Below are 14,549 nucleotides of genomic sequence, written 5' to 3' on the forward strand. Positions count from 1 at the left end.
ATATAAAACATTAACCATAATTATATACTAATTATAATGGATACTGGTAATTAGCAATCCTCACCTCTCACTGATAACCCTTATCGACAAAAATCTTCATCAGCTTTTAGAGTCCCCACCCACTTTGGGAAACCAAATAATGAATCCGAAAATTAATATTCTTGAAGGGAGAATTAGGTGATAGATATATATTATATAATGGGGTTACCTATTAGGTTGCTTTCTCATCATGTGAAGGAAGAGAAGTTGTACTACTCTATATTAATTTCTCTCTTCTAATAAAAAGAGAAAAAAGAAATTAAAAGGAAAGGAAAGTATGTTTTCTTCCATCAACAACAACAGTCCTTTTCCACAGTACTATTTCCCATCATCATCATCATCATCATCATCTTATCCACCACCACCGTTTCCACCACCTCCTCTTCCTCTTCCATTTCCTCCTCAACAACAAGAACCAAACTCATCATCAAGTACTGTTGATACCAACAACAACAACAACAACAACCTTTTCTATTCCCAAAACCACCATTTTCATGATCAAATCCCACTTTCAACTCATCCTTTTTTCGTATCCAACACCACCATTAATAATAATAATAATAATATTACTCCTCAAATACTAATCCCAGCTGAAACTTGTATCAATTTGGGAGTTTCCAACTCTCCACCCAATGCTATGGTCCCAGCCAGTAGTAACAAAGTTCACCAGGAGAAGTTGGGCAAGAATGGTACAAAGAAAGATCGGCACAGCAAGATTTACACGGCGCAGGGACTCAGAGATCGGAGGGTGAGACTTTCCATCGAGATCGCTAGAGAGTTCTTCGACCTCCATGACATGTTAGGGTTTGACAAAGCAAGCAAGACCCTTGAATGGCTTCTCATCAAATCCAAGAAAGCCATAAAAGAGGAATCATTAGCAAGGTCCACACCCAGTAGTTATTGTAATAATAACATAAGTTTGTCTTCAACAACTACTACTACTACTACTACTTCCGAGTGTGAAGAGGCTGAAGTCAACGAAGCTGTTGTTGACCCTTCAAGTCATGACCCACATGAAGAAAATTTATTGGTTTGTACTAAAAATTTTGATGTAGAGAAGCTGATGTTGAGTAATAGTAAGGAGTCAAGAGCAATGGCCAGAGCTAGAGCAAGAGCAAGGACTAAAGAAAAAAGGTACTATTTCAATAATAGTAATAGTAATAATCATAACAACATTACTAAGAGGAGTAGTACTTGTACTAGTAGTATTAGTATTAGTATTAGTATTAGTATTAGTACTCCTTGTTTGATCAGCTCATCTCAGATCTTACACCAATGTATCAGATCCCCCAACTTAATCTTGAAAAAGGGCCCTTCTCTTGGGGTTGATGATCATCATCATCAGTCATCATCTGCTGTGATCAAATGGTCCAAGTTGAAGCTATTTTCAGGTGGTAGTACTCTTCATCATCCAATGGATAATAATGATAGTACCACTACTAGAACTAGTAGTACTACTTACGACCATGATCATCATCAACAACAACAACAACAACAACATTCATCATCATGTCGGACGATGTCCTCATTCAAAAATCAAGATCATGAAACCAACTCATCAAATAATAATAATGACATTGTCTATTCTCCTATGATCACCTTGTTACCTCAAAATTGGGACATTAATGGCACGGCCACCACTACTAATAATGTGTCTGGACGCCCTGTTGGATTTCGCTTACCCATTACGTGATATGGATTATTATTATAGTTAATGGTAATTATATATACTGATGATATACATAGTATACTGTTTTTCTCAACTATTGATCAATATATATATATATATTTTGCTACTTATTTGGTTGATTTGTTCCCTTTTATTTCTTGTTGAGATTGATAACATATATAATTAAAATAAGTGGTTTGCTTAAATTTTACAGAAAATTGGAAAGATCAACTACTACTACTACTGCTGCTATGAGCTGGTTATAAGATATTGGGATATTGTTGTACGTGTCTACTATAGCTAGCTACTTCCATATCTCTTCTTCCGGCCGGTACTAAATTTCTGAGTACTTATTATCATTCTCTTATAATTATTATATCTTTAGAATTTCAAGCTTTATTTTACTTTCTAATTAAGCAACAAGTTATATATTGTTATTAATTAGTATCTAATTAATTAATTACCAGGTAGTAGCTTTCGAATGCCTATATATTTTATGCATATAAATATTCTATTAATATCTATTTATCTCTTGTTTTTATCGCTTTAATTCCTCTTTTGTGTGTTTTATTTTGTTTTTCAAATATTTACTTGGTTATATATATGTGTGTGTTAAATGAGATGGCATGAAGCTAATTGAGACTTGAGTTAGCCAATTAAATGAAAAGAAAATAAAAACAGTACGAGGCAAAAAAGATCAGCTGATTAATATGTTTTATACATAATGTAGCCTTTTGTGATAAGTGTTAAAATGCATGCATATAAAAGTTACTCTATGAAATGTACTAATAATTTGAAATATATATACTTTGATTCATGAAAAAGTAACATATAACAGATAAATTTTGTCTAATTAATTATTAAGTAATAAAACTTCAAATACCAGGATAAAAAGTTAAATAACATACCAGAAAAACTATATATACATGTAGCAGCAACTAATTTATAAAAACCACACATATGCGCATATATTAAACTAAACCAAGCATATATAATCAAAAAGTTCAAAAATATTCTAACCGATCGAATTAAACCTCCAATGGCTATACCTTCAAAATACTAAACTAATTAGATCAGTTGATATATATATATACTCTAATAAATATAGTTTTTTTTTCAATACTAATTAAAATTATTGATAGTTATTGCATTATAAAAACATAAACCAATTAATATACACACACTATAATAAACATATATTCGATCAAAAACTAAAAATTATATATTAGTTACATGTTTTTCATCGTATTAACAATCGATGTATGACCATATCCAGTTAATTTGACAAATTAACAAACAGTAGTAGTTTAATTTATTTCCAACATAATTAAATAGTAATAAATTAGCTTACGCTTCTTATTACCATATTGCTTTGCAGCTGATGATCTCTTCTCATGCTTCCTTTCATTTATTTAAGGCAGAGATTTTATTATGTCATGTTATCAATACCAAATTAGAAAAGAGAGAAAAAAGAGGCATCATATATATACTAGCTGAAAACAATATAGACACATATTTTTTATTTTACTCTAGATGCTCCTTAAATTAAACCATTATGTAGCAAGTATTATTATTTGCCATTAACCACATTAATTAGTTTGCTAGGTTTGTAATAAAAAATTTACTGTGAAAGGAAGAGCTAAATCGATTGATCCAGTTAATCTATAAATAGCCAGAAGCATAAGTATAGTAGATGATTATTTATGATTGTTTATTGAATTGGAACATAGTTTTAGGTGATAGTTTTGTAGTGTGTTTAGTGATAATTAGTGTAGTTCGATGATGATGGTAGTACTATGGTGATGAATTGATGATAGTATTGGATGTGTATATAATAGAGAATGGTAGAATAAAAATTTGTACAAATTAATAGACATTATTATTGATTTGGGATTTCTTTGGTTACACTAGCTATTTAACTCAAGCTTAGTATTTATAGGGAGTTAAGTTTAATATTTATAGGGAGTTAAGGTTGGTGCTACAAGTTCTTATATAAGTTTTTCTTTTTTGTTTTATAACTTTCTAAGAAATTCTAAAAAATTTTAGTTTTTTTAGTCTTACAAATATAGTTTTTAGGTAATTCTAGACTTTTTTAATATCTTTGTAAATTTATACGAGAATTTGTAATATATAATTACACATCTTATTTTTGCAATAGGTGTTGTAATGAGAATATTCTCAACCTCTGCATTCAAAAATATATATGTATATATTTTTTTATGATAGTGTTCATTATAATTACAATATCATTTTTGTAAGTTTTTGAAATTTTTTGAATAGTCTATAATATCGAAAATAGATTTAAAATTTTTTGAACACGCATGATAAATTAAAATATTAAGAACTCTGTCGATACTTGAAACTATTCAGAATTTTTTTAAAAATTTACAGGAATGATGTTGTAACTATAACGAATAACGTCATAAAAAAAATTGAGAAAAAATATTTTACCATGTGTTTTCAGATATGAAAATTGAGAGAAACAAGTTATAATATGAGATTATAATTAACACTCATCTTTTCTAAATAAGAAAAGTATAAGACTGTATAACACTTTTCATCAATTTATTTGATCATTCAAAAAAGTATATTGAAATATCTCTATTTTCTTCAACTCTCTTTACTCTAAAAGTTTTTGATACATAACTTCTATTTAGAAAATTGATCATTTCCAATGGTATTCTCTATTTATTTTTTTTTTAACTAAAATAGCTAAAAAGTTAATATAGAGAGTTATTTTTATTGTTGTTGCTCCAACTATGTTTACTATAGTTAGTATTTGATTATTTTAATAATATTTTATAATTTTAAATTGTTAAATATAAATTAATTTTATAAAATAATAAAAAAGTAATATTACTTTTATTAAAATACTATTAAAAAAGTTAAGCAAAAAAAAAAAAATTAAAAAGTTCCTTACATTTTAGAGAGCTCCATATTTATTTTTTATTATAGAAAATCATTTTTATATAGTTGGAACTCATTTTTTCAAATCTCACTTCTTACATTTTTAACTAACCAGTTAGTGTATTTAGAGAGTATGGTTGGAATTACTATATAAATTATGTAATAAATCTAAAAACATGATGGTGTGTTTGTTAGTTTAGAAACTTAATACTACATATACATAATACATAAACAACCTTATATCCTACTTTATTAATAGGATACATATATTGACTACAACCAGCTAAATGTGTCTTTCATGTTGATGTGTATTGCATATTTATAAACGCTGAAATGAAGATATATGTGTAGTGATATATATATATATATAGATCTAATGTAAGCATACAACTAATTCTATATTACAGCTGAAAAGTATACGTACTTCAAAAAATATATATATAGAGTTTGACTGCTATATCCTATATATACAAAATATAATATAATGTCATTCTTTCATACTTACATGACTCCTTGATTATTTCCATGCATTGATGAATATGGGAATTGATTATGACTATTTTTTGAAAGCTAGGTTTTTTTTTTTATTTTGAAAAATTTTTGAAAGCTAGCTTAGCTGTGTATAGTTCAATTATGTCATGGATCTTAGCCCTTCTCAATTAGCTAGGTCACTATAAATGACAGAAGGGGACTAGCTAATAGCTAAATATTCAAGTGATGATATAGGAGGTGCCTATTGATTACCTTCAATTTACAGAACTAGAATAATTAATTAATTAGGAAAAGAAAGAAAAAGAATATTCACCATAGGTTCTTATTGAGTTTTTGCTTCATTTTGGTTTTTACACAGTTATGGCTATATATATCAGTGAAATTTCAAGATAAATATAACCAATTTAATTCCTCTGTGCCCTTACATATATATATATATATGCTTGGCTAGCTAGTTGTGATCAAAAAGTATACATGCTGTGAACTATTTGTCACGATTATAGTTTATATATAATATAAATAGAAAAATTCTACAACTTATCCGATTTGGTATTTTAGAGAATTATTTAGTCAAATTTTTTTATAGTCATTTACAGAATTATTAGCACATCATGTAAAATTTTGAGAAATTTAGAAAAATTTAATATACCGAAAATAGAGTTCAAACAGTCTTTTTTACAAGCATGTAAATCTGAACTTCTTAAAATTTTACTGGATATTTTGAATAACTATAACGTAAACGAATATAAAAAAAATTATACTAAAAGTTTCTCTGAAATTAAATGCCAAAAGAGATAAATGTGCATCATCAATAAACTTTTTTTGAGATGAAGTATCCAAATATATATACTTTAGAGACATGATGATAAACATTTTACTGTTATATTATCCAAATATATTTATAGCTTGTGCTCTGTCAATTATTTGGATATAATTCTAATTAATACCATTTGTGACTATAGCAAGTACATATATTTAATTAGTGAATGATCGAAAAACGATTATGTAACCTAGATATGTACTTTCTTTCTGAGTATATATATAATTACATTAGTAAATTTCGAATATTGATCGAAGAAGAAAAACAGATGAGGCTATATGCATGGCTGAATGAATAATTTTATCAATATATATGTATTTTAAGTTCACCTAAATAACCTAGTTCATATATTTTGATTGTTGATTGTGTACGTGTACATATAAATATATATGTCTGATCTGGAATATATAATTAATCTCTCTCATGATCAGGAGCACCGGAGTATATATCTGGTGGATTTGATATACCCGAATATAATTATTACAATCTAATTTTGTATATTAATAATTGTAGTTGTAATAGGTATCTTAACAATTTTAGAATTTTCTTCGAAAACATGTGGCCTCCCTAATAACTAAAATGTCATATAAAAAAGAAAATTATACTAAATGATCAATTAGTACTCTCCTAATTATTAGGAAGAGTACAGTAGATATCCCATTAAATATGAAAAAGTTTCTAAGATTTGTGAGAAATCCCAAGTACTTATAATTTTTTACATATTATTGCTATAGCTTTTTATAATTGATTTGCAGTTTTTTCTAATTCTTATTAAATTAAAATAAATAAAATTCGATTTAAATTATACTAATAGTGATAGTAATGTTAAACTCCATTTTCTCTTTATATATCTAAATTAATTATTACTTTTACTCATGCTGCACTTAGACTGTGTTTTGTATAAATGATTGTCATGCTCAATTTTGAAGATATATTTGTGTGATCTTATTTGTTTTAAAAGTTTTTGGAAAATTAAATAAAAAAAAATAGGGAAAATCCTGATCTAAATACTGATAAAGCTAAGGAAAATTCTATTAGCAAGTACTGATATATAACTATTAAGCTTGAATGACCATGCGTGATAAAGCTTCTTTTATTCAAACAGAGAAAAGCTCAACCTATCTCTTGAGTAAACAGGTCTAATTGTATATATAGCTATAAATATATCAGATATATATATAACTACTTATATATTTATATGTATTTCACTTCTCATAATTGGTGTGTGTAGCTTTATATATGTATAGATTTACTTTTATATACTGTACACTGCCTAGCTATTACATTTATAATACTACCTTTGGTTAATATACTAATCTGAATGACTTAAAAATCATTTGAATTACACAATATGTATTAGTTTCTTAAAAAGAATACATATGAAGTTGCTGCATAACTTTGAATATAATAGACTAAATTGGTGGTTAGATATATATTCAACAATCTGCAGCCCTTGAAAAGTCATTTCATATTTTAATTTTTCTAGCTAATGTTTGTTCATTCACATCGATTATATATAGCTAAGGCCGGGTCGTATATTAGGTTGGTACAATTCAAAGAAAATATGTAATAATTATAAGATTAATAATTCAAAGTACTAGCTAGTTTTAATCCCATATACTCGTGAAAACATGGACTACTGTATATAGTACAATACAATACTACTATTCATATATTAATTTAAACTCTAGCTCTCTATACAGTGTGTATTACAAGCTATCATTTTGCTTCTTATTATTATAAGCTCTGTTTGACTCATAGTACGCATAGTACTAGAAATACTGATAAATTAATTTAATGAGTCTATTAATTAAGAAAATATATAAAAGGGTGCTTCTTTTGTGTTAAATATATTGTTTTCATTCAAGAAGTTATGTCACTACCAAAAACGGTTAGTACTTTTAGTGACAATTTTTTAGTCACAATATAATTTTTTTGTGACTAAATATGACTTTTAGTCACAACAAAAAGTTACTTGTGACTAAATATGACTTTTAGTCACAACAAAAAGTTACTTGTGACTAAAACATAGTATGTATTTAGTTACAAGTTGTCACTAATAGAGTTTTAGCCACAATAAATATTGTGACTAAAAATATATTTAGTCACAACAAATTGTAATTTTTGTGACTAATACTTTTAGTCACGGACCTTTTAGTCACAACACAAGAATGCTAATTTATAATTAGTCACAACTTTTTTATCTTTAGTCACAAATCTTGTTGTGACTAAAAGTAAAAAATTTTGTAGTGTGTAAAGTTTTTAAAATTTTAAAATAATTTATAATACATAAAGTGAGTTAAATGTTTTATTTGACTAATTTGCGGTGTAAATATTTAAACTTAATTCTAAACATGTAAAAATAGTACTTAATTTATATTTTTGAAATTTTTATAAGTACTTAGCTGCTGATAAATGTCAAGTTATTATTCACGTGTCATTTTCTTACTATTTAAATTAATTTTTAAATAAAAACTAAAAATTTAATAACCTGACCAATCAAAAATTGTCATGTGACAATTTACTTAACACTTAATAATCAAATACCTATAGAACTTCGAGAATTATAATTTAAGTATTATTACTGTGAATAATTAAATTTAAGTATTTATTTGCAACCGAAAATTAAACTAAGTATTTATACCACAAATTATTTTATTTTAAAAATAGATAAAACCATTTATTTGAATCTTTTTTTTATTTTTAGCCAATCAAATTACCCTATTTTTTTGGAAAAATTTAAACGATGTCTTAACTACAATAACTACAATACAGACATAGCAAAATTTAATATAAAAAATTAAGAAAAAAACAAATGAGATAAAGAGCGCATATATATATATAAAGATATATGTTTTTTCTTTTTTAGAAAAAACTACATAACTATTAACTACAATACACTACTTAATTCTTTTCCAATTGCAATTATGCAAGATATATATATGAAAGTAACATCATATAATAATAATAATAGATAAAATCCTAGGCGCGCGGGACCCATAGTACATATATATATGGATGATAATTTATAATATCTACTATTAAGATAAAAAAAATAATAATAACAGAAAAGGTAGTTTGGAGTTTTCAAATCTTACCATGGTATAGGTAGAGAGTACCATATTCAACTATTCCATTCCTTCCTCCGACTCCCCTTAATTATTATTGGCCTCTCAAATTCACCTCAATCCAAAACACAACACAATTACAAGAGATAATGAACAAATTATGATGAACCCCCACATTCTAAAGAAAGAGATCAAAGGAGGAACAATAACACACATCAAAATTAAAGCTAATCATTCTCTATCATTAAACAGTACTAATCATCATAACAATGTAGACACTATTTTTTGGGTCAAATTTCCCTTTATTTCTCCTTTGTTTTCATCCTCATTAATTTATTCATTATTTATTTTTTAAAACAATAAAGAAGAGAAGAGAAAAACAATTTTCGATAAGCTAAGCAAAACTATAAATTTATACTTTTTTTCTTATTAATTTGAGGGTGAAAATCCCGCGTGTTTTCGCATATATATATATATATATGATGTGCTGGTGAAAACGACGAGATTGTGTATTATATCACATATATGATGAATAATAATGATAACTCAAACACGAATATACACACACAGTAGTTGAGCTATATATACAGTACACTAACTTTATAGCACAGACAGAATTTACTACTGTATATATTTATTGTTAATTTCCAAACGTAGTACTAATTAGCAGAACAGAAACAACATTAATTAAAAGCTCACCGATGGAGACCTTTCATCAACCTCCGAATCCCTTTTCTGTAGAGAGAGATAGAGAAAGAGCTATAGCAGCAGCAATATTATTCCAGACCTGCTCGATCCCAATATATATGGCAAAGAAAGAAAATCTCTAGTCCTCCTCCTGTCCCTCATCAGTAACATATATATAAAAATATACATACATATATATATAATAGAGGGAGAAAGAGAGAGAAACGTTTTTTTTTTAAGTGTTTGTAGTTGGAATTAATTTGTTTTAAGAAATTGTTATATAATAGGTTTCTGCTTGTGGGAAAGAGTTTAATGGTAAAGTGTAATAGGTATGTATATGTACACAGTACATATATATGTAAATAGAAACAGTGTCAGTTTTGGAGATCATCAGAATATATATTATATAGCCAAATATAAAATTAATAATTCTTTGTACTTGTACGGAATATCTAATATAATACCCGGTGAAAATCTTTGACTTATTAATACCTCTGACTTATAACATCACCAAAAATAATACAAAATCTCACCAAATGCCATAACCCTATCTATGTGTAGAACCCTCTATCTATTTTATATAAATAATAATAATATATATAAGCGAAGTACGGTAAAAATAAAAAGAAAGAAGGCATTTAAAAACAAAATGCATGGAGAAAGGTCTTCATCAATGAAAAAAAATTGATACTTTTAAGACAGAGAGAGAAAGACTTGACCTAGACAGTAGTAGTAATCTATTACAATCTGCTATATACTGTAGTCTGTAAAGTATAAAGTGTCAATTTTGGACTTTTGTGGTTTTGATTTTTGAAATCTCATCTCAACATTATGATTAGAGATTATAATTTTATGCTATATATATACTTTTTGTTTTTACTGGTCGGTTTAATTTAGATTTTCAACTTATTTTATTCTTAATTAACAGCGATATTGGCGATGAGGCAGCCAAGCAGCTAAGTACTTTTGATGCATGCTAACTACTGCAGCTTTCCTTTTTTTTTAACTTTTTTTTTGGTCATTTTGTCTTTTTTTCTGCAATTTGAACAATTAATGTACTCAAAAAAACTGGGAACTGTGTCATTTCGTCATGATTATTTATCCACATCGATTGCTGGGAATTGGGTTTCTAATTTTTCTATTAATAGTTAATACATATATATATAATATGGTTTTTACAGCTTAAACCCTAGCTGGCTTATTAGCTGATCATCATGCTCCTCATTTCATATATAATAGTGTTATGATGATCATTATGAAGCATATATATATAGGTATCAATATTATCATGGGATAAATCATTTTTTCACTATTAAGTACTATCTTAAGATATCATCATGAACAAGAACGAAAATGTGACATTAATTATATGTTGAGGAGGAATTAATTGGTAGAAAAAAGTCTTGAAAGGAGATTCTTGTGGAGAAGTAGGAGGGTGGGGGTACGTATATATATTGGGGTCTTAGCTAGATCATGAGTACTAGCTGTTTGACAAAAATGGTATAGTATTCACTAATCCCACTTTTATTCCTATACCATTAGTGTACCTACTATAAATTAAGCATCATCCTCAAATATAAAAATAAGCAATGTTCTTTCAAAAATTTCCAGGACTTATGACCACATTGCATGACTTACGATTATAAATAATAATAAATTGCTTAATTATCTTTATACTTTGAGTGATTCTTAACTTATAGTAGTAATTTGGTATGACCCATAATGTACCTATCACTACTTTCAAAATTTTTGTTAAAAAAAAAATTAGAAAAACATTTTAAGAGAAGAAAACACTATATTTTATTTAATACAATGCTTTCTGATGATTTTAACAATAGAAGGGATGGCTCTATATATAGCCATTTACAAATAGTAAGATACAAAATAGGAAACTACCTAGGGAGTTCCTAAAAATATACAAAAAGGAAAGTTCATATAATATCATGACTATCAAGAAACCTCCTACTTATTGCTATCTTACAAAAATAAGAGATATATACTACTTATGAATAATCTATAATTGGTTCGTGGTTAGCATTGTAGTCTGAGTCATAATTGAGGTCCTCTTGAAGTGGGTGCTACCTAATGGCTCATCATCTTCATCGCTTCCAACTAGTAGACATGCATCATAATTAGAAAAAATAATTACCATTCTAGTCCATTGTTAAAAAGATAAGGATCCTAATTGATTTCTTGGTCCATGTATGGGTCCTGTGAATCTTTATAAGTACTTGTCTTATGGGGTAGGACCCCTTCAATGTCAGTTTCTTTAAATAGTGATGAATTTTTCTTCTTTCCTTCAGGGCTTGGACCTGATTGTGACTATTTTCAAAAAAGAAAAATCTAGGGACTTTGCTATGCGTCTTGAATAATCTGAGGGAAATATTTTTCATGAGGCATCATCTTCTATTTTTGGCCAAATTTCTAGTGGAATAGTCTAATTTTTCTCAAAAATAATCATTAGAAGATCCCTATATTCTGAACTTTCTTTAAAATTGGCTTCTTGGGAGTCGTATAATTCAAAGATGGGACTATAAACTATTTTCTTATTTTCGTCCAATTTTACATCAAGTCTGAGAAGGAAAATAATGTAGCAATTCATCATGTTGGCTATATGGTCCTGATGGATAAACAAAGACACGTCTATTATTGCAGACTTTCTCCCATTCATTCCAAAAGATTCTTTTCCACTCCTCTATAAAAGCGTATCAAGATAAAATGTCCCTTTGGATTGGTTGGCTTAATTTTTTCCTAGTTGAGAAAAGATCGTATAACAGTGTGAAGACGAGCCATAATTTAGACCTCGACAACAATTGTAAAGATGCGTGTTAAGTACCAGAAAAGATTGGCTATTCGTTTAAAAGTGAAAAGTGCATCCCGGAGGGGTGCCAAATTAGCAAAAGAACACTTTGGGTGAATTAGAAAACATGTTAAAAATAGGGTTCAAGCTTTGAGAGTAGTTGGGTGTGAGTATAAACAAACCTTGTGAGAGGCCCTTTCTTTAGCTGACCTTTTAGATTTGGGATTTGGAAAGGATGAGCTTTGCATCTTTGGGAATGAGTAATTCTTTTATGATGATGATGATGAGGATGATGTCATTATATATATGGAATGGTATGGGAAGAGTTGTAGGAGATTAAGGGGATAGTTTGGAGTGGATGTGAAGACACCAAATTTATAGACGTATGTCTAAATAGAAGGTCAGCCAAAATATTTTCTTTTTCAGGAAGGTATTTTATTTCAAAAGAGTAATGATTAAACCATGTTGCCTTCTCAAAAGTTGAGCATCAGTTGTCTTGTTCTTTCTCAAATTTATCTCTCTTTTTGATGTTGCAATCAACTTTTTGAGTGTTAATTAATAAAGGAGCTGAGAATCTTTGAATGTCCACTCTTATATCCCCATACTCTTCTTTTCTCTTGTTCATCTTGCTCGAGAATGACAACACCCCAATGTTGGTCACTAGCATCTGTTTGAAGAACATGTTTTCCGTCAGAAGAAATCTGTAAAGGTGGTAGATTCTTCATGATTTCCTTCAGCTTTTTGACTGCTACAGTTTGGTGTGTGACCATTCTAGATTATTCTTTTTAAGTATATTGTTGAGTGGTCTTGTCAGTACAGAAAGTTAGGAACAAAGTCTCGTAAATAATTGATGATACCCAAGAATAGTTGAACTTGAACTTTCGTAAGATTTTTATTTGGAAATTTGAGTAGTTCTTGGGCGATATGTGGTTGGACTTCATATTGTCTTATAGATAGTTTCATCTTAAGGAAATCTATTTGTGATTATCTAATAATCATGTTCTTTTTTGACACCATGATACCATGGGCTTCAGTTATAGAAGCAAACTTGGTTAGTAACAATTGATGGGCTTTTTCATTAGAAGAAAAAAGAAAAATATCATCAATGTAGATTAGAGCCTTTTCCAATATTGGGCCATATACATTAGTCGTAACCTTTTGGAATAAAGAAGGAGAAATTTTTAGCCCAAAACGGTGTAACAGTCTATTAGAAATGATGATTTAAAATGCAAAAGGTTATTTTGGACCAGTGATCTAGTTTAATGTCTAGTTGCAAAAATCTCGCTTTCTACATTGAATTATGAAAAAAAATGTATAGGCTTTGGATAAACTACAAAATAATGAATTCTTATTTGGTAATAAAAATTTATCATTTGGTAAGAACTCATTTAGGGGCTTTTAATTAATGACCAACCTTTGCTTTCCTTGAGCTTGTTCTGATCGATTATTGACACAAAATGCATGACATGTCCATGGAGAAGAAGTTGATTCTATTAATCCTTGTTGTTGTAACTCCTTGCATTCAGTGAACGTTATTTTTTGATGTTTTGGATTCATGCTTGGGTGACTAAGAATAGCTGAGATCTAAGAGCTTTAACTTAGTCAAGAAAATTGAGTTGCTTCATTTGGGCTTTGGTAAGACGATGGATTGTACTCAAAGATTTAGAAATATTCCCTTGAAAGGAAAACAGAAAAGATATAACTATAGGATCAAAATTTTGTTTGAAGGATATGAATAAGAGAAACATACAAAGTGTAGAATAAAGCCACCAATAAAAAATTTCGTTGGGAGTGGGCGTGGTCAGAGCACGGTGCTTTCGGTTTAGAATCTAGCGAAGCACAGGTACAACCGAGAGAGATAACGGGAAAGAGAGAGAAAGAGAATGAGTTAGATTTGGAAAATGTTAAAATATGATATTTGATCAATTTTTTTTTACCAAAATATGAAGCAAAAAGCTCATACCCCATTAACATAATGTAATTATACCATAAAGAAGTAAACAGTAAGGTGTCGTTTGGTAACACTTTTATTTTCTAGTTTTTTAATCACAAAATAAAAGTAAAATT

At 28.3% G+C, this 14,549-nt stretch overlaps 1 protein-coding gene across 2 annotated transcripts; it reads left to right on the forward strand.

The window, feature by feature from the left end:
• The first annotated feature begins 126 nt into the window (after positions 1–126).
• Positions 127–10,913, forward strand: LOC115698877 (transcription factor TCP1). Of its 2 annotated transcripts, XR_009683880.1 has the most exons (4): positions 194–1,173; positions 1,324–1,756; positions 1,923–2,039; positions 10,611–10,913. XR_009683880.1 is itself a non-coding variant. In XM_030626081.2 (3 exons), exons 1-2 carry the CDS (start codon positions 317–319, stop codon positions 1,730–1,732), a joined length of 1,266 nt encoding a protein of 421 aa, XP_030481941.2. In that variant the 5' UTR covers positions 127–316; the 3' UTR covers positions 1,733–1,756; positions 1,923–2,255. The 2 variants fall into 2 exon arrangements, 1 of the variants encoding a protein (XP_030481941.2); XM_030626081.2 differs by lacking the exon at positions 10,611–10,913 and having other exon boundaries at positions 127–1,173; positions 1,923–2,255.
• Positions 10,914–14,549: the final 3,636 nt, after the last annotated feature.

The sequence above is a fragment of the Cannabis sativa genome, chromosome 8 (assembly GCF_029168945.1).
Source record: "Cannabis sativa cultivar Pink pepper isolate KNU-18-1 chromosome 8, ASM2916894v1, whole genome shotgun sequence".
NCBI lineage: Eukaryota > Viridiplantae > Streptophyta > Magnoliopsida > Rosales > Cannabaceae > Cannabis > Cannabis sativa.

Coding starts and splice junctions, on each gene's coding strand:
- LOC115698877 (XM_030626081.2), top strand. CDS start 317: ATGTTTTCTTCCATCAACAACAACAGTCCTTTTCCACAGTACTATTTC. Junction 1,174..1,323: donor GCAAGGACTAAAGAAAAAAG/GTACTATTTCAA, acceptor CCAATGTATCAG/ATCCCCCAACTTAATCTTGA.